General features: G+C 27.6%; 1 protein-coding gene across 1 annotated transcript in view; it reads left to right on the top strand.

Annotated features, from left to right (window-relative positions):
• Window positions 1-25,708, top strand: part of LOC129960284 (uncharacterized) — a 55,963-nt gene extending 30,255 nt beyond the window's left edge. The window contains exons 2-4 of the mRNA XM_056073588.1: window positions 12,312-12,548; window positions 20,993-21,058; window positions 23,210-25,708. Coding sequence (XP_055929563.1) covers window positions 12,312-12,548; window positions 20,993-21,058; window positions 23,210-23,401 — 495 coding nt within the window. The 3' untranslated portion in view covers window positions 23,402-25,708. The remainder of the gene's footprint in view (window positions 1-12,311; window positions 12,549-20,992; window positions 21,059-23,209) is intronic.
• Window positions 25,709-26,647: the final 939 nt, after the last annotated feature.

Genomic DNA, 26,647 nt, shown 5'->3' with positions numbered 1-26,647 from the left:
AGGACGAATTTCTGTCTGAGAAAAAAGAATATTTCTTTAGATATCGGGAAATTTTCTATGCAGACCTTTGGGTTATATGATAATCAAAATATCGCTTTCATGCTTTGAAGATGAGATTTTAACGATCCCAAAATTAAAAAGCAAATTTCACTTATTGAATAATCTTCATTTTATAATATTGTTACCTTTTCATACTGAATTTTTTTGTGAATAAACATACCGATATACTTAAATCATTATTCCTTAAGAGTTTCACAAAGCCGTAACATAATTATGTGTAGTTTAAATTTTTATGCATACATATATAACAAAAGCAAAAGAATTTTCGTTCTGGACGTATGAATTCGAATTATTATTTTTCCTAGAGAGAATAAGAAAGAGGTAAGTTGAAATCGTTCATTGCTCCGAAATCTTGTTACTGGACATAAAATCCAGTATCCCATATATAAGAAAAGAATGCTAAAAATAAAGATATCGATCCTACGAAATTGTCCCGCTTTCTCACGTTTTCTTTCGTTTTTCAAATTATTTCTTTGATCCTAAACTGCAGTTATTAACTTAGTCAGAGAAAATAAATTAGTTCATAATTTAAACTTTGTCACTTGAATTGTCCAGATATTTCAAAAGTTTCCCTTTCTTTTTTTTTTTCAAAAATTCTCTCATTGTAAGCAATTTGATATAAAAATTGGTTGATAAATCAACATTAATTCTATTTTCGTTGGCTAAAAATGGGCACAATTTCTTTTTAATGATATTATTATTTTCTTCACGCTCAATTTTAGACTCCTCGATTTTCAGACTGACCACTTTACTGGAGAACAACCATTCAAAACGAAATATTTGAAGTGGAAAATAAACTAACATAATTTTCTAGCCCAACTATCCATATTCCAATCACTCGCATTGAATCATTTTTTAGCAATTCAGAAAGGCATCACATAAAATTCTAAAAAGCAAACAAGCTAAAAAAAAAAAAAAAAAAAAGAGAGAGAGAGAGAGAGAGAGAGAGAGAGAGATGAATCTCCGATAGCTTTGAGGTAAATTTACGAAATCTCAGTGGGAAAAGCGAGTTTTGGTACTGCAACATCGACCATGCAACTGTTAATTGTCAAAGGGAAGGGAACTTTGGCAGTGACATCAATGTGGGTGACGCATATAAGAGGGAAATCACTTGAAATGAGCTTTTTACCTCAGACAGCTGATTTTATTTTGGTAGACTCTATTTAGATCGTGCGACTGCTCATGCAGTAAATGTTACGTGATAGTAGGATCATGAAAGTATAATTGTGTAAACTCGCGTAAGGTAGAAAGGAAAAGTTTCGAGTGAAATAATAAAATCAATGACATTCTACTACTTAATGTGTTGTGGTGAATTGATTGTAGAATATTTTTATTTGCAATTTGTTTTTACGACTTTTTGAAGATTCTGTATCCAGATATAAAATATATAAAAAACAGAGCATTCGATTATTTAAGTCAAGGTTATACCTTGTTTGTCTCCATTGTATCATAAATAATTAAAGCGAAAAATAAAAACTGATAGATTTATTGACATTGAAGTTGTAACAATTTCTTTATTTTTAACAATGGAGTTCCATCTACACCGAGTATATTTGTTGAGGTTTTCTAATTATCTGTACAGATACAGACAATAGTCTGTGATATTAGAAAAGCTTAAAATATGTAAGCGTAGAGTATATTTTCTATGATAACATTCATTTGTTTTAAAAATTAGGATCAATTAATATTCCGAAAAATAGTATCAAAGATAAATAATCATAAATTAATTTTGGCATAAAATAGCTTTTAGTGAAAATAAAAAATTAATTATGTATATGTAAATTCTAATCGTATAATAAATATTTTTATTACAAAGTTTTAAGGGCGTAAATAAGAATTAAGTTAATAAACACAATTAGAATTCGAAAGAAGAAATCCTGAGTTTATTCTTTATATAACATATTGAAAAATTAAGTTAATAGTGTTTTGCTTAAGATAGTAAAATTACTTATAAAACTTATGATTACTGTTCAATTTCTTTACGGTGGCATACCCTAATACCTAAAATCTGAACTGAATTTCATTTTTTTCTCAGAACATAATAACGAATGAAGGCAAATCACAATTTTGAAACAGTTTTCATTCGTTTAAACAATGTAATTTATCCCTTCTCTTCGATATGTAGTTGTTTCCTAAGGGTGTATTTTTACTAAACATATTTGAGACATATATATCTCATGAACTGAAACGAAAGAAATTCAGCTGCTTATTAATATTCCAAAGTATCAAGTAACATGCCGCTGTTCCAGATACTATTCCAGCTGTTCAGATCTCATCCTTTAGATTAGATTGCGCACTTTGCCTCTGGGTACCCATATTCTTAGATTTAAGTTTTAGATATAAAAATATGCTTCCGTGTTAAATAGAATTATAACAATTTTTTTTCCTGTTATTGCAATGTCAAACATTTTAAGCTTTAAAATATTTTGCTCATAAATGAAATCTGAAATCTACAATCCTTGCTCATTGCCATATTTATTTTTAAATCCTTAATTTATAAGATGTTATATAAATATAATTCTAGCCAATTTAACTGTTTAATTTTTAATATTTTAACCACAGAACATTTTTGATACGATTTCTTCAACATAGTTGTGTTTTAAATAGAAATTATAAATAAGTGATATTCGTTCCAAATTATTTACCAGAATACTAAACTCCTTTCGATGTTAATATTCAATAAAATTAGCACTTTATGATTCCCTATCTGGGTCAATGACCGTTTATTGAAATATCTGCAATAATCGCATCAAAGTATTTCAACAATCATAAACGTAATATTTTCCTCCAGCTATTCAAGATGGGTTAAAAATTTACAATTATCCTTATTTCTAATTGTTTTTAAGATTTTGCTTTGTATTTTAATAAAATCAATCTAGGTTTCAAATTTTATACATGCAGTCTGCCGTATTAGTTTAATTTCGGCATTTTACTGGTGCTAATTTTGACTTTTAAATGATTTTCACTAGCATTTTATAGGAGGCAATAAGACGCGAAGTCACACCACAGCATAGAGCAATGTGCAGTTAGATGCAACACTTGCTTGCATTTTGTAATTATGGCATGTCACACCAATAAACCATTGCTTTCTTATTAATTCACTGTCGAAGCAAAAGAACTAGAAGCATGAATTTTTATTCAAACTCAATGAAATGACCAAATTTTTAAAGTTGATTATTCTTTCGACATAAATCAAAGCATATCATCATAAGGTGAATTTCCCAGGTCACCGACCAAAAGAGATCCGTAAGTAAAACAAAAAGTAAAATCTGAGTTAAGGTTGGTTTGCTTATTCACTAAGGCTTCAGATACAGTTCGATAACGGAGTTGGTTTCGTCTAGCTATCAATAAATTATGAGATTGCCTTTATGAGTAACAATTTGTGCGTGGGTCGGAGAATATCTCTAGCCTACTCTCCCATGAAAAGCTAAGACAGCAAAGAACTAGACTTTGGCAGCCATGCAAAACGTATCTCCATAAAGGGCGATCAGAATTCCGTTACAAAAGCAGATGCGTAGGCTTAAATTTTAATAGTAGGAAGTATTTTTTATTTTTTTTTATTTTCTTCTAAAATTTTTCTCATATGTCTCAGGAAGCGATACGCTTGGTGTATATTTCTGATGTGAATTTTATGAATAAGCAGTTTGCATGGAAAGTTTTTTTTAAAAAAATTGTTTCTTTACCTTATGATAGCAAATATTATTTTACGCGGAAGTTAAAGTTTCTACTATTTATGAGAAAGATAATTGTTTCCCGTCTAAAGATGGGTGGGATTCAAGTGCTATACCGGAATTTAAGATGTTAGTGTTCAAGTGCTATACCGGAATTTCAGATTGGGTCTATAGATGAGGCAATAAAAGCGATTTTAAGCAATCGTTAGTAACTAATAATCATAAATTATGAATTGAGAAATTAATTATAATGAATAAATATATCAGTGCTTATTCTTCACGTTTCTATGCTAAATTAGATTGAAAGTTAATTCCTTTATTTGGTACTGAAGTAACAATTTTTCAAGTGTTCTTACAGAAGATCTTGAATATTTTTTTATTTAAATGTTTAAAAAATGTTAGATTAAAGTAGATCCACCATATTTTACTCCCAAGGAATTAACTGTAATAGAAAGCTTATAAAATAAATGCACTACTGTATCAATTAAGTGATTATTGGAATCATGACAATCCAAGATATCAGTAACTAACTAAACTAAATAAATAAATGTATAAATAAAGAAGCTTTTGTTGAGATTGAAAAAAATATTATCTGGTATATTTTATTAAAGAAGAAAACTATTCTCTATAAGAAATCTATTTATTTACTTTTAGGAAATAATATAGTCTGCTTCTCAATCGTTTTAGATAAATTCTTCTTTCTGTTTCACTTTTTGCGATTAATGTATTTCAAAGAAACATGATATTCAGTTTTTAAGTGTTCAACTAAAGAATGGTGATCAAGTTTACCAATTCTGAGTTACTAAATGAATAAGTGTTTTATGATTTAAAAATTAAATAAATTTCTAATTATATTCATTGTAAAACAAAGTAAAGTTATAATGATAACTACTTGACAATTTACTTATAAAAAATACTTGCAAGAAATTTATTATAAATGTTGCATTCTCCTCTCCCCATTTTATTCATTTGTATAATCTGTTAATATTTTATTCTTATCTTTTGTAGACTGAATTCTATTCAATATAATACATTTCTCTTCATATTTCTCAAACACTGTTTGATATACCAAGCTTTTATCTGGATTAAAACTTTTCGATGTATAATATTTTTAAAGTAAAAAATCTTTTTGTATTGAATATTATATTATAAAAATTCTTTTTATTCCCCGAAATGTTTTTTAATTAAAATTAAATCATCAGTGGCAGCAAAGGATTTTTTAAAAATCACTTAAAGCTGCTTTTCTAAATAAATTATTAATTTTTATTATATTAGTACTACAAATTTTGTTAACAAAAGTGCTGAAGTATAAGAAAGGTTATAAAGAAAATTTTGAGACAGTTAATTAAATAATTAATTTTTTATTTATGGAAAATATAAATCAAACCAAATTAATAGTTGTTCCTAATATAAATTGTTAATCTTTTCTTTTTACTTTTAGAATTTTCTAAGATATTTTTGCAACAGCTTTTCGATTATATTCTTGTTCTTTAACAATAATATATATATTCATATTCCATTTTTCGGGAGAGCTTTAATTTCATAATCACTCTTTGAATTTGAGTGATGGATTTATACTACCTTTCAAACATCCTTAAATTACTTTTTTAAAACCAATAAAAACAGTATCTAAACATCTGTATTGAAAGAAAATAAAAATAAAAAGAAAAGAAAAACAATCGTAGAGTAGTTCAAAGTCTTGACGTCCAGTTATGGAGTAGCTATACATTTTCTTATTTCAAAATCGTCTGCTTTAAGTAATAATAAATGAAATAAAAACTGTACAGAAAAGAAATTGTCATCATTGAAAAAGTGAAATTTTGAATTTTCAAATCCGTAATAATATTTTTCTGAGAATATTTTTCGTAGTAATTTCTACGAAAAAAAATTTGGCTAATTTTTCATAGCCTGAAGTCGCTGTCGTTCATTTGCTTAAGAAAATATTGCCTTTCTGTTTTTATCTAAGTGATTAATTTCTGCTTGATTTTAAGCACTACTTTAAAGTTAACAAAGATATTTATGAAAAAATATGTATAAATTAAAAAAAAAGATTTAAAAAAATACTAATAGAATAATCTAACTAAGAAGTACCTCCCCACTTTCAAAATCGGCTGTGTTAAGTTTTTTTTAATTATAAAAATTGAAGAAAAACCAGCACAGAAATGAAATCGATATCATTAGGAAGGTAACATTTTGAATTTTAAAATGATGTAAAAATATTCTTGGTGTGATTTTCTCCCATGTTATTGTAGGGAATAAACAAAATTATGGCAAATTTCGAATTAATTGAAAATTTAAATAATTTTTGTGCGTTTAGAAGTTGACAGTATTCTTTCCCTTGTTTGAAATAATTAATCTGCAATACTTAGTTGAATTCGTCCCTCTTGTTTAAAAGGAGATGTGAAACATACATTCATACATATATGACCACAATGATTTTTATTTATATTACTCTAAACTAGGTAAAATGCTGGAAATACAGAAATAGAAACACCAACAAAAATCTTTGTGAAATAAGACAACTCTACCTAGTTCAATTTTCCATATTTTGCTAATGGAAAAATAAACTATATTTGTCGTAATCACTGACGTATATTTCCATTTTATTTCCAATTTGTATGAATATGTGGCCTCGCGTTTATATAAGATGCGAGGGAAAAAATAAGAATTAGTAATTATTGCTTGTAAGAAATTCACCTATTCCTTTGACTTGAGAAAGTTGGACAATTGATATAGGTACTGTTGCTTCGTGAAAGACGAAATGTATATAAAAATTTCGCAATATAATAGATTTTTATGGCCATTTATCATAAGATGTGTGCTTTTTTTGTAAATATTTAATTCTACGTTTTTCAAACAAAATGTCTGATGAAGTTAATAATTTTCTTTATAAATACCAGTAAAAATTCGGTACAAAGTTTTAGATTGTGAAATCGATCGAATTTTGAGATTTCTACTACAATAATAAATTTCTTTCTATTTTTAGTAATCTTTCGCCATAATTGAACGCTAAGCAAGATCCATGAAAATTTCATAGCTCAGAAAACTACTATATTTTCAATCAAATCCGAGTTTCTTCTTGAAATTATTTATTTTCGTAACTTCAGATCTTCGAGAGTAAGATTTATTTCTTCCTAATTGTTAGTCGTATTTCAACAATTCTAATACAATTTTTTTATTTTAATTTTAATGGTTTTGTTTTTCGATTATTGCTGAGTACTAAGAAAATTGGTACTTTCAAGCATTTAAGCTTTTTCCTAGCCATTTATATTTGATGTGCTTGAATTTATTTCTCATTTTCTTAATTAACTATTTTCAAATTTTTGAGAGTGTGTTTTTTTATTTCTTGGAATACATTGTAATCCTTAAAAAATCTGCGTATGGAAATCCTTAACATTCAATTTAGATGTAGTTTAATTTAATTAGATTATATCATTATAAACCAAAGAAAAAATTTAAAAACTTCATGCTGTTTTATTAATATTTTTTTATTTTTAGATTTTCGTTTATGTATATTTTTTATTTTCTATTCCAAATTTTCCGTTCGAAGGTTAAAAATATAAGGCAAAACAGAAAATCAAGATAATGAAACGCTTTGTTTTACGTTTTGCCAGCACAACATAATAAAGTCTGCAAATCATACTTCTGACCGATGGAGAAACATAAAGGAACTCTAAGATTTTTCTTTTCCGTTTTTGCTTCCAACCGAGCAAATTATAAAGAAGGCCGGTGTTTCTTCCAAAGAAGGTTGGATAGGCTTTATATTATTGAGGTGAAATTGCTCAATTTTAAGGTCTGGGCTGACACATCAGATTAAAAAAGAGTCTTCTCCGAGCTCGCAACACCCCTGATGCCATTAGTTGAATAAACACATCTATTGTTCCGTTCACTTACTCATGTGGAACGGCAGAATGCCATTTTTTGAATTCATTGTGCCAGAACCAAAAAGGCAAAAAAAAAAAAAAAAAGGAGCACCTTTAAAAGGGGGAAAAGTATTTTTCAGCAACTGCTTTCAGGGATTTATTTTCTGTATTTTTTTCTTCCTTGTCTTTCTGTTTTATTTCCGCGTGCGCTTGTTTTTTTAGAAAAACCTCAAACCAATCGCAATCACAGGTTGGGCAACTGAAATTCAAAAAAGATGTCACGATTTAATAACCTGTCATTCTATACTTTGATACGAATTCACAGTCAGTTTCTAAAGTCTAGTTTATTGCTAAGTTAACCTATATAAAAATGCTTCATTCGAAGAAATTTTATTAAAAGATGATTGCAGTTGATTATTATGCTTCAATATGCTACTCTCATGCTCAATATGGTACGTTACTCTCAATAAACTTTGAAATTTCAGATGAATAAATTTAAAGAATTGAAACTTCTCGACTCGCATCATTTTGAAGCAATGATCAGTTTAATTATAATCTTGTATTGTAATCTGTTACGTATTAATTATTACATAAAATATAATAATTAATACCAGATTTACAATTGATTAATATAAATTCTCCTGTGACGTAGTGTTCAAAAATTACCGGATGAAAAGCTTCAAAACATTGATTTTAAAGCATATATTATTATTTATCCATTGTTTTCAATGATATTAAACGTAATAATATTTTATTATCAAAAGTTGCAGAAGAAGTTGATAAATGCCTTCAAAAAATTGCTACTATATGTTTTTCAGCTACTCAGACAAGTAGAGGATACTTCAAAATTTAATAAAAAGAGGCATTAGATTTTTTTTTTTTGATTAAGCAAAATAGAACTTTAACACGTTCACTGCCACGGTTCAAGCCTGATATCCGGGCCTTCTGTCTAATTAGATGATCCCTTCTTTGCTATCTTTTAACTGCAGCAGTTGAAGGTGTCATCTTATAATATAGATGGCTTGGTAGATGGCTTGGTACAATTATATATTATCTGCGACGCGCCAGCGCGTCAGTGGCAGCGAATGTGTTAATCTTATGATAAAGAGTCAAATATTTCTTTTACATTTAAATAAAATGAAATGTTTCTATGTAAGAAGATAAAGAATCAAATGTTTCTATGCAACATTTTAAAATAAATTCAATAATGTGACAAAATGGAACGCGATGTGAAAACCTTAGGATCATTAATTAGTTGCAAAATAAAAATGAAAAGACAAATATTTAAAAGTCACTTTGAACATGTTAAGTCAGTTATTTTAGAGGACGCAAATAATTATATTATAGAGAAAATGACATTTTCAAAGTCTTAACAAATAATTTTTCAAAGTTATTATTCAATAACTTTCAATAATAACTTTTTAAAGATTTTCGGAATTATCTTTTTGTCTGTCCCTCATTGACAGAAATGAATATATGATGATTCAATACATTGTATGTGGTTTGGATCTGTCTAAGCAGTTTCAATGGCAGAAGATGTAAATAAGCAAGCATAAGAAGTAAACTTTCTTTAGAATCAGGTGGTTGAATAAAATTGGTTTCTTAATTAGTTTAATGAAGTTCAGTTTAACGACACGTTTTTAAGCTACCTGATGCCATCGTAGGGATGAACTTTGTATTATTAAACCGCAGCCGGTGGTTTCAGACTGTCAGTTGCTCTGAGTCGCAAAAAAAAGTGGGCAAAAGCAGACAAAATTCCACTTGAGACAATAATCTTTCACATTTTTTTTTACTGCGAGTGTAATTATTACATGAATAATACATTTATTCATATATGTAAAATGCTGTAGCGTACTGGACATAGAAATCGCTCTTATTATTTATTGCTAAATGGCAACAGTCAAATGTAAGCAAATCACTATACGAACTTTTCAAACTGTTTCACTGAACGTTTTTACATCTGCATTTAATTCAATGTTTCTCTAACTACTGCTGCTGCTAAATATTATAAGAAATGCTCTAGAATGGACTGGAATTCCATTCAGTTTGAAAAAACAAGATGTAAAAGAAATGAATAAATAGGTTTATCAAGTTCCAAAATAGATTTAACCCTCGTATCGGATAATCGTTAGGACTTAACTATACCATATTAATCGCTTAAAAAATCAATAATTTTATCGTATAAGCTGGTCTCTAAAGACGGCTAGTATTATATAAACTGTTATTATAACATCTAATAACAGATTTCTAAAATTTGATTGATATTAAAACATTTATTTTAAGGAAATAAAAAAAGATCGAAATGATTAATTTCGAATTTTTATTGTAAATATTGAAAATTTTTGTCCTTTGCAACTTAAACAAAGACAAAGAATAAGCCTCAATAAAGCCTATCAATTCGAAGAACAAATTTAGATTAAAATTAGAGCTTTACTCAATTCGAAAAGAGCTGTTTCAGAAGAGAACAGGAATTGCATTAAGGAAAATTCACTCTTCTGCAATAATATTTTATAGGCAATTCTTACAGTTGATTCATTGGACGAGTTGTCAAATGGTTTCATTAAGCTAAATATACGTTTAAAAAAATTCAAAAGTAGGAAGAAAATATAGAATATCAATTATTCGTAATATTATAAACAATATTGCAAAGAAAATATAGCATATTACAGAATTTCACAACACTGCTAATTATAAATTTCAAAAGAATAATTTAACCATTATATTATTACATCAAACAATCCTATACAAAAATTATCATATACTTCTAAGAATCATAGTTATGATTGCTATCATAACAGCAATAATTGTTAATATGCTGTTTGCAAGAATCCTCCATTCTTAGATTTCTGTATCAAATATTTTCCAAGAGTCAATTGTGGTTTCTGTAAGATTAAAATTCTAAATCAATTTGAATCGAAAATAAAAAGAATATTAAATGACATTATAACGTAATGAATTCGTGCTTCAAAACTCGTCAGGTTTCAAGCCTTGGCCTCAATCAATAGATTTGATGACTCACCTTCATACTGGTTTAACTTAGGTGACCATAATAGGTTACCAGTTTCTGCCCTCCTTCCTTTGCGTTTTCGTGATCTTACTTTATTGATTAATATCCATCTTGAGCCATCTTCGTAGCGTATTCCGCCCTAATATTTTTTGTTTGATCCAACCTTATATTAGCCCACTCAGAAAAATAATTGCTAGCAAAGAAAGTTTCTGTCGTGGGTTTTCTGTAAAAGCAAAGAAAATAGAGTCAAGAGTATAAATATAATTTTGATTTCCTCTTATCTAAACTGTTTGCATCAGCTTATTTATTTTTTCTTTTTTTTGGAAATGCATCCAATTATTTAAATTGAGTAATTTAATTCCACTGTGAATAAATTACTCAAAGTTAAATGAAAAGAAAAGTAGTAAAAGCGAAGATAATAAATTATCGAATCGAATAAAGTATTTTTAATGTATTTAATTCAAAATCAAATATCACACGTTGAAGATCGTTTTGTTAAGTTATATATGCACTATTTCATTTAATAATTTGCTATCAGCTTTAAGAAATTTTAAATGTTCTCTTTATAGAAAACTTGCTATTTTTCAAAAATTCATTACATTTTGCATGTTTTATACACTAAGGAATAATTTTAGAATTGGACATGAGTGCAAATAAGAATGCGTCATGTTTGGTGCTGTAATCAGCAGAGCCGAGAAGCAAACTATTTTTGTTTCATTAATTATTATAATAAACATTTGAGGATTCAAATGCATTTTTTAAATGTTGGTAATTTCTATATTTTTGTCTGCTAATTCTTCCTTAATGGATTTTAAAATTTTTTAGTTTAGAATTAAGATGTTTTTTGTTGCATAATGGTTTCAACTTTTATTTTCTCGTTAAAGTAGTTTATTAATATAGTCAAGAAAAATGTACTGATAAATTTCAGAAACTTCGTTAAAATTTTGCAAATACGCAAAAGTCAGTTCTTGATTTTTTTTTTCAAATCAGTTTTTAGAATTTTTGCAAAATTCTTAAATTTTACAGTACTTACACTACAAGAGAAAACTTATAACAAAAGACAACAAAATTAAAAAAAAATCTTTATCCAGTTTAGAGCAGTAAACTCAGGAGAAGAAATAGATCCAGATAAACATTAAAATCACTGAAAAAGTTTATTTTGCCTAAAACAAATTTATAATTTATAACATTACAAAATGAAAAAAAAAATTAACATCAAGGATATAAACTTGCAAACTGGCGCATAATATGCAGATACACAATACAAAAGTTATACTTATTAATTCTAGTATTTATCCGAAAGCTAGAAAAATAATGTATCATTGCATTTTATTAACGGGATTTTTTTTATTAATCAATTTAATTTATTTAACATTTGATTTTATTAACATTTATTATTCAAATGATATTGAGGAAAAGATGTTAATATATTTATTTACATAAATGTTTGATCTGAAAAAGGAGAAGGAATATATAATTATTTAATTACATGCATCTTGAAGATATTTAATCAATAAACAATTAACAAAGGATTAAGTTACAAATCATGTTAATATTCACATTTTAGCAAACTAATTTTAGAAAATACCGTTGCCTCTTTCCAGACAAAAGAGTATTGCTTAAACCAACATATGCATATGAGTGCGGATATTTCGTGCAACTGCTCTACGATTTATGTTTATTATATGCGAATTTTTTCTTCTTTTTCAGAGGAATTACGACCAGGAGGAAGTGGGTCGCATAGTCTTTTACACAACATCCATGGGCATTGTCCGAAACACATTTGAAAGGTGCCGTAAAGTAAGAAAAATATTAGAAACGTTAATGGTCAAGTTTGAAGAAAGAGACGTTTTTATGAATAAAGGCTTCCAGCAAGAAGTCAGAGAAAGGCTAGGTTTAACAAGAGTAATAGTACCTCAGGTTTTTGTTGAAGGAAGACATTTAGGGGTAAGTGTATCTGCTTATTTAGCTTTTCTAAAAATAAGCATTAAATTTCTGGCTGTCTGTGTCTGTGTCTTTTTTTAAAAATGTATTGTAAACATTTTCATCACAAAAAAATTACAAAGGTCAATGTCTGATAAATATTTTATCAGCCGCGATCTAGTTATTTTTAAAAAAATCATTTTACGAGATTTAACATCCTGATTGCTTAATAACGCTTTTGCTTATAATACACAACGAAAATTATAGAAGTTTTTTCTTCATGATGCAGATTATTTTTATTTCACAGGCTAGCATTATTCAGGCTATTTGTGTTTTACGATTTTCTGAAATTGATTAAAATACATGCAGTTTCTAATAATGCAAAGGCTTTCTAATAAAAGCTTTATTAAGTAAAAAACATTTTAGCGCAAAAATAAAAATAACTTAGAGTTTATCTTTAATAGATTTAAACGCTTTAAGATTCATGTCATTTTTTTTCATATATTTCGAGTTATTTCAAATTAAATAATAGATTGCATATTCAAGGTACTAGTTTTCCTCTTACTTAGTTTTATCGAAGTTGACGAAAAAAAATGAGTAGATTCTAAGAATAAATGAATTCAAATAATTCCAGACAAAATCATAATGCAACTTCTGTTAGTGATTTATTTTCTTTATCGAATATAAAGATGTTTACATTATCGATTATCAATTTTGTAACATATATATATATTCCGCTTATTACCCCTGAACTTTTAAATATGCTGATATATATTAAAAAGAATAGAAAAAAATGACTGAATAATGTTTATTTGAATAATTTCAGTCTAATATAGCGCTTTCATTAAATTTCATTTGCCGAAATATTAACACATTATGTATATATATTATTTTATGCGCTTTAAAATAATAAATAATTAACGAACTTTTCGTATGAATATTTACTAAAAAATATAATTAAAATCTTTCATCAGCTTTATTTTCAATATCAAAAAAGGAAGGAAAATACAGGAAGAAAGAAAGACATAGCAAGGCTTTTACTTCCTTTAAAAAAAGAATTCTTATCTAATTTATTCAACTTGATATAATTTGTTTCTTCTATTTCCATTCCTATTTACCTTGTATATTTGAACGTGTGCGGATTTTTAAATAATTTTCGTAGCAGTCTTCTAGCCTAAAAGTCTTCAAGGTCGTTTAATTTTTTTGATAAGGCGAATGGCAAGTCAACCTTGTGACTTTTAGTGACATGACCGCATTTTTTTCCGGGTGAATATATTTGTCAACTGGCTCCGGTTTGAGAAATATGCTAAATTGTAAAATATAGTAGGCTGTTCAAAGATTCTAATCAGCAGTTAAAGTTGCATCTAATTTTCTATTCTCATATTTCAGAGAGCTTAATTTTTACTATGTTCAGAATTTCTACTAATTTTAATACTTAAATTAAGCAATTAACTTTTCGTTTCATTTATATTAGCCGGTTAAAATTTAGCCGGTTAGCCGAAAAAACCCAAAGAATTTATTTTCTATACTTGAATAACTATTTTGATATATGCATTATTTTGAGTCTCCATGACCATATATTTGGAAATAATGCCCTTAGAAATGCACAATGACTTAATTATTCCATTAAACGTGGGGATGCTTCCATTTTTTAGCACAAATAGGGATACACATTTAGTATAATATTACATTAATCGTTCGATTTCTATCTGTAAGTGATTACAATATTACATTAATGAGACAGTCTATAAAATATTCGCAATGCTTTATTTGTGATTAACTATGATCCTAAAAGTATTGGAAAAGATAAATCTTTTGTAGACAATTTATAACAAAGAGAAGGTCTTCTTATATTATAGTATATTGTATAGACAACAAAAATCTTTTCATGATCATGTTTTGTTGGATTATTATTTTCTGTTTTGAAAAATATTCGACCGTTACGTTGTTGCATATATGGCACAATATTATGTTACAGGAGAATTCTTTTAAACAGGATATGCTGACAAGTGATTTTATTGTTAAAGGATATTACATGCAGACAGTTAAATGAATTCTTTCTATGGCATTTTGTTGAGAGCAGTTTTCGTACAGATAAACTCATGTTCGTATATTTAATCTTTAGTTAGCTATGTTAATCGGATGAGAAGGTCACTATTTACCTAATACCACTCCGTTTCAACATTATCAAAACGTGTTCGGCGTTCAAGGTATCTCGTGCTTCATATACGTTGTTTTACTTTGCTTTCTCAATTTTTATTATCTTGCAGGAAGGATAACGTGTTCTAAATCCTATTATAAATGCGAAGCTATTGCAGTCATCTATAATATCTTCTTGGTAGTTTTGATGTATAACGACGTTACATCAAAACTGTTGAGATTTTTATAAATAAAATAAATCAATATCTGTAAAATATAACGTTGGGGAATACTGTATCAACCAAATACTTTGTATCAGACACGCAAAAATATCAGGTACATAATATTGATATAGACTAAGAGTATCAGGTACATAATATTGATATAGACTAAGAGTATCAGGTACATAATATTGATATAGACTAAGAGTATCTGGTACATAATATTGATATAGACTAAGAGTATCAGGTACATAATATTGATATAGACTAAGAGTATCAGGTACATAATATTGATATAGACTAAGAGTATCAGGTACATAATATTGAGATAGACTAAGAGTATCAGGTAAATAATATTGATATAGACTAAGAGTATCAGGTACTCGGTATTAGTTTTGGCACTCGATTGATAACTTTCTCTATCTCATTCATTTTCAATCATATGATACTATATTTCGCATCACTATTTCGTACCACTACATTGAATAAGTGTTTCTAACACATTTGTTTCTTTTCTTGCAATGCTTATAAAATATACAAATTGAAGAGATTTTAGATGAATTAATGAATGCATTTTGTTTTACAATTATTATTTCAAACAAAGATGAAACTCAAACAACATAATTATTATTACTGAATTAATTGAAAGCTAATAAAACTAAGCATTGAACACGAATAGAAGTTTCATAATATAACAATCTCAAAAATGTACTTAAAAATACAATATTTAAGTTTTTAAAACTAAAAACATAAATATTTTCCTAATAAATGCATGACGAGAAATCGAAAAATAAAAATAAACTCTTGTTGTCTAACTTTAAAATTTTATTAAAATCCTCCTTTTTAGTAATGCTTTAAAAAACAAAGTAAAAAATTAACAACCAAAGTTTTAGGTAACCAGCAATTTGAGTTGAAGTAACAGTTCTTAAAACTAATATCTATTAACATATAGTATTTTAATGCCTATTGATGAAAAAGACATGGATTATCGGATGTATCAAATGTAAAATTATCAGATAAAACTGTCAGGTGCAATCGGTTATCAAGCTGCTTTTGACATTGAAAAAGCGGGTATCAGCTCACTCTTAATCTTTGCACAAGTGCGAAAACAAATACCCACGAGTATCCTTTTTTCATTTCTAAGAGAAAAGAATTATTTACCGGTTTTATCAAGTACAAAACTATCTAGTATCAGTATCAACCTGTACCAGTTTCAGCGAAATCAGTATCAACTCAACCTACTTTATTGGAAACGAATGGAGTATCAGCACGAGGAAATGGTGTTCGTTAGTTATCTTGGTGAACTGAATATGCATAATTGTCAACAAAAATAATTTTGACTGGAAGTTATAATTCATTGAAAATAACATATAATTAGAATAAGTGTCTAGTTTTCAATAAGTAATTGAACGCTTATGATAAACATTTTTATACAATCATTTTAAACTATCCCGGAAGGTTTAGATTAAAAGCTTACTCCATGCTGTGGAAGTAATTGCTTCCAGAAGGAATTTATTTTATGATTAGTATACAAAAGTAATATGATCTGAGATAAGTACACGTGCATAAGTTTACAAACTTTATTTTCATCCCTGAGATTATTTGATTCATCAAACATGCAACTAAGGAACTACAGCCAATATTGCGAATACATTTAGCAGCTTCAGTCCTAGTTTAAATTTTTACCAAGGGGGTAAAAATTTAAACTAGGGGGTTTAAAGGGCACTACTCTCCTGAAAAGAACGCTAAAAACATTCGACAGTGGCGTACTGATCTGAATTAATCCAATATCATACTGCTTTTTTTGTAAGAAATCTGTGGTTTTGTTTTTTACTTCCAGAGGTTGTCTAGAGGTTGACTAGGTTGTCATTATTTTGATCTCCAAAGTTTGCTGATTTTTCGTGTAGTAAATGAGTCGGAGAAATGTAATGCGCTATTAAATCAGATAGGTTTTTAACATTGCAAAAATACATGATGAATTTTCTCAAAATGGTTCTACATGAATACCATGAGATTTCATAAACCGATCTGCAGAAAAATAAAGCAATTAGTGATTATAACACATTTCTTGCAATAATATATGGTGAATTTTCACAAAATGTTTATGGTTCTACATGAACACCAAGAGATTTCATAAACCGATCTGAAGAAAAATAAAGCAGTTAGTGATTATAATACATGTATTGCAATAATAGTTGATGAATTTTCTCAAAATGTTTATGGTTCTACATGAATATCAAGAGATTTCATAAACCGATCTGCAGAAAAATAAAGCAATTAGTGATTATAATACATGTATGGTGGGATTTTTGGTGACCACTTCAGATTTATTGATTGTTGGACTCTTTGAAAGCAATCAGGGAAATTTTGATTTGTTTGGAATTTTTTCATTTAAATTTCAACTATTTCTAATGGAAATAAATCATTTCTCATATAAAAATATCAAAGTTGTGTCTCTATCATTGCTCTTTTTTTCTTCCTCAATTAAAATAAAGCTCAACGGAAATGCATTTATTCTGATAAATATCAGTATAACTGAATTATCTACACTGACCATATTATCTACAAATTTTCTTAAAAAAATTACTTGCAAAAATTTAAATTTAAAATCAAAACAAAGCAAAAAAAAATGAAATTTTTAAAAAATTTAAAATGGATATATAACATTAATATCTAAAAATATGTGCATTTTATTTTTTATTAACATTGCTTTATCTGTAACAATTTTAGTTAAAAAAAAGCGATTATATAACCATCAGATACTTTACTATATATTATTTTACATTAATTCTTAAGCTATTTTTTTTATTTGACTGCTGAATAAAACGTAATTTCTGTATTGAAGAGCCTGTATCTTACAAATAAGATCATACCAATATTAAAGAAAATAATGAAAATTACTCTGAATCGTCCTGTTAAATAAAGAAATATAAATATTTCCTATTAAAATATTTTCATTTTGAGTTATTTCGCATATTTTTGATTTAAAGCTTTGTAATGCCTAAAGAAAAAAAAAAAATCTCATCCAGAGATTTGCTAATAATTCTTTGATTTTAAATCATTTTTTATTACCTTGATAATCCATGTTTATCGTTGGCATAGTATTATAAGTGAATAGTTAATAAAAAAAGAAAAAGAAAAACTGAATTTGTTTTTGAGGTTTTAAACATTATCTATGTAACATGAAAAACACGTCTATCAATATATCATCATTAAACATTATTAAACTGCCCATATATTTATAAGTGATATTCTTCTGTTACCGAGACGCCATTGTAAAACCACACGAGTACATTAATTAGATTTTCTTTTTCCTTCGACTTATTCATTTTTTTGCATTGGATTGGCTAATTTCAATTTTAACAAATAGAAGTTTTTAATTTTATAGAGAGAAAAATATGAAAATGCACTCACTTCCCTTTTATAAAAGGCTACTAGAAAGTTAGTTCTTGTGATACACACACACACACACAGCGCTATTAAATTTCAGAATCCAGTGTGCGTTTTCCAATGTAGAAGGGGAGGATATACCGCCATAGAAGAATGTAAGACAACTGCAATTAAACATCACTCACAGTTGATCTATAATGTGAATGAACAGCGTTATTACCGTAAATGAATATCAGAAAAGAAAAAAAATTCCCAAGTCTTTTAGCTCTAATAGATTTTATATGAAATACAAAAATCAAAGAAATCATTTATAGCCCAGAGAACTCCTGATAGTATCTAATTCTCAAAGTGTAAAAGTAGTAAAAAAAAGTATTTAAAAGGTTTTTTTAAAATCATTAGTTTTAGAAAACATGGAAGAAAGGGGGAAAAAAACCCTGCATGTTCTTAAAAAAATAGCCGGGCATATTTGGTACTTCCTTTTTATGTAAATCTTTTAACGGCTTCTGCAACAAAAACTGTCATTTGAAGCATACTGTTTCTTTGTTTATGCCGCTTGGGTGTGATTTGCAACACGTAAATAACACTTGTCAAAGAAATATTTCTCTGAGCAATAAATTATTCTTCATAAATAGAAAGAATATAAACAAACGCTCCTTAAATTATCTCTAAAAAGCCAAAGCCGAAACATCTGTTTTCTTTTCTTATCTACGGCCTTGACTTCGGAAAAATAAACGCTCGTACATCTCTTTTATTCATCTTCATATGCTACGTTTACACAATTTATCCTAAAATTGATTTATAAAGGATATTATTTTATTGAATCCTCACTAAAAGCTCTTGCAAAAATTTAGAGGAATATTTGAGAGATCTTTTAGGTATTTTTTGTTTTCGATATTTGTTTATAAAAACAGGAATTTTGTTCTTTAATAAATGTTTTGTTTCAACGTTACGATTCATAAATCATATTTATACCCTTATTGAAGCCCTTTTACTTCTAAAAAATTTTGATAATTTAAATCAGAAATAAATTATTATTTTAAAATATAAATAGTATATTTATTAGTAAATCTGGCAAGGCAAAATTGATTTTCAACCATTATAATTTCATAGTTAGATCATTCTGAGAATAGTAAAAAAATAAATGATATCCAGTTATATTGGTATTAAGGATATGTTTAATTAGAGGGTATACATGAATAATTTTTAGCTTTAATTATTGTTAAAAAGTTTTTGATATCAAAATTATTTTTAAAATGAAAATTTACTTAAGTTTATCAAACATCTATTCACAAATATAAGACAAATATATGCACTTTTCATATTCAAAGTATGCAAGTTTTAATAAAGATATTTTATTAGTTCTCTATTATTACAACTTGGTAGCGATTGAAAATTTAAAAAAAAATCCTTTGTAAGTAAAAGAAAATAATCTTTAAAAAAGCCTGGAAAAATATTATAAAAGAGTGTAAAATTTGTAATCAGAAGAATTTCGAACGATAAAAAAGAAAATATAAACTAACCAACCTACCTTCAAAGATATATTAATTAATTGAATTGGTTTAAAAGGATCATCAAAGCTTCATTTATATGCAGGATGCAAACTCAGATAAAAAGTCCGATATCTTTATTTAGAAATTATCTAACATTTTCTCCGGACTTAATGGCCTCACGATTTTTTCAGTTTCGAGTATGAGGGAGGGGGTCAGGTACTTGAACCCAATTCTAAAATATATCAGATGTAAAATATATTAGAGCTTGGTACACTTAAGTCTGAAGAAAACGAAACATCTTTCTTCTGTTTTGGTGGAGAAGTTTGGCTAGGATATGAAGGTCAACAATTATCTTCATCATCTGACCATAGCTTAAAATGACGAGATTGATCCCAGTATAGTTCAGTGTGTAGCATTAAACGGAAAGTTAATCAAATACTCTGGAACTATTATAACTGTTCAAGCGTGATCACACAAATTCTATAGTTCACATTCATGTAAAAGATACAGACAGAAGTTTCTTTTGTTTGAGTATACAGTTTTGGAATTATTGGAAACGTTCATAATAGGTGTAAAATTACAACTATCGTTAGACTTTGTTGATAATAGTCATAATATGTTGATAAATTCACTATTATGAACATCTTTGAGCAATTTAAATGCACAACCAATTAAATATGATTATGTAGAGTCTAAACAACATTTAAAAGGATTTTTCAATACACATATTTATTGTACGATGTAGGGAGAATTTGTAAATAATTATAAAATGCAAAGATTCAAATATAGCAACATTTTTTTTTCTTAAATGAAAAATTTATATGTGTTCGAAGAATTGTTACATTTATTTGAATTTTTCTTTAATAATGTGGTCTTCCGAATTTCCGTAATTTCTTTGAAAGCACAATGTTAAAAGATATAAATGCAATATTTTATTATCCTTCAATTAATATTACCAATTCTTTTAATATATACAACTACTGCGTAATGCAGAATTCTCTTCTATACAGATTTTGCCTAATTGCCTTACTTTAAATAGATTTGAAATTTTTTTTATATATATTATATTTCTTTACTATTTTATGAACATAGCAACATATAATCGAATCAAACTCTCAGGAGTTTATATTTTAGTAAATTACTGTATTGATTTGTTTATAAATCTTAATTTTTTGATTAATTGAATAACTTTTACTACGGTTGTTAAATATTCTGTTTTTTTTTTCAGGGTGCCGAAGTCATAGAGCAATTAAATGAAATCGGTCATCTAAGGGAGTTAGTACGGCCATATAAAGTAAGTGGAATATAATTTTAGTTGATATAATATAATTTCTGTAGTTTCTTATAGTTTTATTGAACATATCTAGTTATCCTTTTCTTAAAATTATGATAACCTTCTTCCATCAGTTTAAGTAAACAATCTATTATATTTTTAACTATGGCTTATTATGTGCATGTTATTTAAGGCTTATTATGCGCATTAAGAATTCCAGCCATATCTGTATTGTTGACTAAATGCCATTTTTTCATCTAGCTTTAATTTATTATAATTTATTTTAAAATCACATAAAAATCTTCAGCAATTTAACTTATTTATTTGGTAACACCTACATAATAGTGATATAATATTCTTGAATCAGTAATATCACTTTTAAAAACATCCTTTAAAAAAATCTGACTACCTGAAAATCTTGATTCACATGATCCATAAATTCAAACCAGTCAAAAATGAAAAGAAAAAGTAAATTTTATTTGAAAATATGCGTACATTTCTTCAGTATAAATATAGCTCATGCATCATAGAGCCTACAATACCAACCAATATATGAGCCGCTCATTACTCTTTGACTGATCGGCTTAGGGCTGACTGGATATCAGGAAATCTAATTTCGGAAAGGATTTGTTCTGTTTGAAGAGAATCAAAAGCATGTTGACTCATGTCATAACAAAAAGGAGGGAATCAGCAGAAAGCGTAGTATTACCTTTCAGCACCTTTTGCATATTCTGACGACTAAGCAATAGTGATACATGTCCCTGATTTTTTATGCTTGGCTGACTCCATAAGTTCACCTCTCAATTTGGCCACATCGAAACCGAAATGTTTTCTATTTTGCTATCTAAACCATGTTTAGTTTGAATACTCTTTGGTACTGCTTCGTTGGGAAAAGTGAAACTAAGTAAAGATTTAAAAATGAATAAAAATATTAAAATATCGGTAATCTTCAATTCGATGAAAAATTTAATTAAACATTCCAAAATTTTAAGACATCTCATAGGAGAATGTAAATACTTCGTATTTTTTACTAGGTTTGGATTGCTTGTTTTTTCATTGTTTTAGGTTTAGTTCGAATTGAAAGCATGCACCTTAGCTGAAAATTCGGAATTGATTCTTTAATTGTTGGATCGTATCCATATAACGCATTAAAAGACTTGGTATATTCATGAAGTGTCTCCAGGCTCAGGATATTTATTGTCTGTCCTCAACCGGATGTTTACGTTGAATCTTTACACTGAAACCAGGCCAATGACAGCATTCTAAAGATATTATACATAATAGATGCGTCAAAAACACATTCAGAATAAAAAATATTCTTGGCAAATTTCATAACTCCCAACGTTTATTTATTTCATTATAATCTTGTTATTTACGAACTTTTTTTGAGTTTATACTTCAAATTTGCCGTTTTTTTTTTGCATAATAAATTTCATTTCCACTCAAATAAGGATTTCCACTGTTCAAGGAATGATATTCTGTTTCATTTAAAGTAATATAAGTACTAGAAAGCTTTAAGTCAATGTTTTTAAATTTATCAGGTACTTCGCTATAATGGTGCGGGAAGTAACAAAACGACGGAGGCGTGGATATATGAACGATAAACAAAGTAAAAACTAATAATCAAAATATCAGGAAATTCCAAAAGAAGCATCCTGGTACTCAAAGAATTAATTACTATTCGTAAAAGTGGATAAATAAATGTATTTCTTATTTAAAAATAGCGATTTAGTATTCCATTTTCTAACATTGTTTAACTATCAAAGAGGAAAAATCGACACTTCATATTGAATATAGAAGCGGATTTTAAGCAATCGATCTCATGGTCAGGCTTTAACATTCCTCCCAATAAAAATCTATGTTTTTCCCTCACTTCATCTCACATTGAAGAAATATAAAAAAGATTTCCAATGTCCGAAAGGTTTTCCTACACTTAAAATTCCAAAATTAATTGAAAGAAAAGAAAGGTTCAACATAGATATATAGGTAGGATGGACACAATTACAATTGATAAGGAAAACTGAGTTCCAATGTTCAGAAGGCTGAAAATATTTTCTTAAGGCAGTAGATTTCCTACTGCCATAGCTAAATATTTGAAGCCTCTTAGTAATGTATTGTTAAATCATTTATAATTTGTAAGATTAAATGAAAGGTTTCCTTTTTTGTTTACAGAAACAATCTGTTGGAGGAATCTGCCAGCAGTGTGGTGGTTACCGTTACCTCTTGTGCCCTGTATGTGGTGGTAGCAAGAAGTCAGTGACACACCGACATCATTTCTCGGAAGACCTCGTGGCTCTTCGCTGTGTAACATGCGACGAAAGTGGACTCATTCGTTGTCAGCAATGTATTACCGGCGAAGTCTGATGACCGATGAAAAGCTCTGATGAGATCTGACGATAAAGAGCGCTCTGTGGACCGAAAGAGAATGTCTATAATTGCCATGCAATTGAATGTGTTTGTAGCATATTCTGCAGCTCATCAATGAGCGGAAACTGCGAATGAATTTATTTCATTGCAACCTGAAAGGTTAAGAAGCCTTGTAAATTAAATAGATTGAATATCATAAACAGCGTTACTAACATTTGGCAAACTTTGCAATTAATGACTGAATTTTCAGCCCTTTCAAGGATTGTTTGATGATACAAGGAACCTTCATATGAAAATGTCAAGACTTAAGATTAGAATTCACTGTGTTTGACTAATGAACTAAATAATGTATATAAATAAGATGCTCAATAGTGAAATTTTCCTTTGAATATCTTCAAAAAAATTAATTATAACTCATAATGATTGTTTAAATAATAATTGTCTTATTGATCATTAAACCTTACACCATTTTTCAATAAAGTGTTCTTTTGATCATACTTTGGGCATTCACTGAGTGTGATGAAATATTTTAAATATGAAACTGATAAAACGAGTCTAGATAAATGATATATTTTTTGTATAATTTTGAAACCCTTCCCAACTTTAATAAGATAATTATCGTAAACTTTCAAAACACCAGCGAAGGACGCTTGAATTCAAGGTGAAGTTTTCAGTCATTAAATCTATTATAAAACTAGTTATAAATCAACGGGTTTTCTTTGTTGTGGTGAAGTCAAAAAATTCTAATTAAAAACTTAGGCGCAATTTTTACTATGTTCTATAGTTTCATTAATATGTGTGGAAGGCTGTCATCAAGAGATCTTACTACAGCTTATATTAATCATAAACTATTAATCTAATTTTAAACATAAAAAAAATCTCTTAGTTATTACGTGATATATTCTATTGGAAAAGTTGGGCATAAAATATTATTCTTTGTGCAATAGCTATAGATAGAAGTAGGGTAAGCTTCAGTTGCGGCGTGACTGATTAAAATTCCAGTCAAGTTTCGACTTCGAAAGATAAAAAGCAGTGAGCGAAGAATGTTTTCTTCAACCTCAACTAAACAAGAATGAGGAAAAGCCAGTCTTGCAAATTACTTCTTGTTGTTGTGTAGGTTAGCGGAATGGCATGTAAGTAATAATATATAGTTTCAATAACAGCGCTTTACTGAGTTGATGGGTGTCCATTTTTTTAATCTGAAAGACTGACGCAAAATAAATTGCATGTAGCGATCAGATTCTTAATTTGCTGTTCGTCCATAATTATTCTTCGAGCAGAGGAATAGCCTACCATACGTTTAAGTATATTATTTTGCTGCAAAATAAATAAATGAAGTTCTTTTGAGTAGCTCTTCATATTATTCCACGAAAGGATATTACTCTACATAAAGTTAGCTAAAAAAAGATATTAGCTGAATGCGGTGTGCTAAATTGAATCGTTACACTAGACATATTGATAATAATCGGTTTCAAAAGGAAACCTATTTTTCATTTGCACAGAAATCGGTTAGAACAGTTAACAATACTTTTCCCATACTAACTTCTGAAGAAAAACAATTTAAACTGTATTATTTTTTTCAGGGATAATAGAAGAGACAAAGGGATTGAATAATTTAAAAATAAATGTAATTTGGTGTAATTATTGCTATTGCGTTAATAGGAAAAATATTTATATTCTATCTTTAAAAAGATTCGATATTTATAGGGATTTCATATTTATAAAATAGTGCATATGTTATTAAGAATCCTTTTTAGAAGTTTAAAAAGGAAAAAAAATACTATGTGGAAACAAAATAAAGGAAATCAGGAATAACATTTATCACTGATTGAAAGATGATGACGCATATTATTATATTTTATCATAATAATATTAACTATTATAAGAAACAAAATACATATACAACTTTTAAAGTCTAACAAATAAATGTACCGCTCTGCTTAATTCAAAGTTTTTTACATTTATAAAAAATGTTATAAATATTTCTTGTTTATTTCTTAAAAGAAATCCAAGAATATTTGCTCATTTACCTATTGTTCCTGTATGAAATGTTTTTACTGTTTTCACCAACTGTTTAATTATTTTTTAAATAAAATTAAAGAATTCAAGCACCATAAATTAAAAAAAGAAAGAAAAATCATATGCTTCAAAAATTGTGATTCATTTGCCAAAATCTTTACTTTACTAATTACCCACCGGCTGTTTCATTGAATTGTACTCACCGCCATAATTGTTACGTTAAAAATAAAATACTCTATTCAATGTGTCGTGAATTTTATTTATATAATTAATATTAGAAAAATCTTTATATTTCCGTTACCTAGTAGAAAATTATCAACTCGAATTTAAAATTAAAGTCAGTAATAAAATATATTTGTTATTTTAAAAGAAAAAAAGTACTAATTGTTATTATGTCATATAAGAGAAATGAAGTATTAAAGATAATAATTTGCTTGTAAAGTTAATATTAATATAAAGGAAATTAATAAGGATAATTTCATCTGGTTACATAATCAGAAAATTTAGTCTGAAATTACCGAATAGAAATATTTTGTGTCATCTAATTTCATCTGAATATTCAAAATTTTGCAAGATCTGATTATTTTTACCACAGATTACTGAAAAATAAAGAAATTAACATTTTGAAAACTACTTCATTATTTTAATTGATATCCATTAAGTTAAGAAATATAAGGGACGAATGTTTATGCACAATTACTGTTGAGGTTTGAGCATTTTATTAAACTCTTAATAGGAAATTACACCTTTAATAGAGGGTATGCGAGAAAATTACTATATATATATATATATATATATATATATATATATATATATATATATATATATATATATATATATATATATATATATATATATATATATATATATAATTTCAAAAAATTTTCCTTTAGGTAATTACATTAATTTTGAATACTCAGTTATGTGCAACCATAGAAGCAATTAGCTCCAATTTTCATTTTCTTACGTTATTGAAAATATACAGCTTCAATTTATCGTTAAAAAGGTATACTGATACTCATAGAAAAACTTTTTTAGATTAAGAATCTAATGATTAAATCGCAATTTTTGATCCTTGGAGAGCCAAAAAAGAGTTTAAAATTCGAAAGGGATTTTCATGAAATGATAACAACTATAAAATATTCTGTAAAATGGTTTTTAAAAAATATTCATGAAGTATCCATATAAAAGAATGTGTCAGTAGAATATCATTTAGATTAGTTA

This window comes from Argiope bruennichi, chromosome X2 (assembly GCF_947563725.1).
Source record: "Argiope bruennichi chromosome X2, qqArgBrue1.1, whole genome shotgun sequence".
NCBI classification, from domain to species: Eukaryota; Metazoa; Arthropoda; class Arachnida; order Araneae; family Araneidae; genus Argiope; species Argiope bruennichi.
The sequence above is the reverse complement of the archived record's forward strand: the minus strand, read 5'-3'. Positions and strand labels throughout refer to the sequence as shown.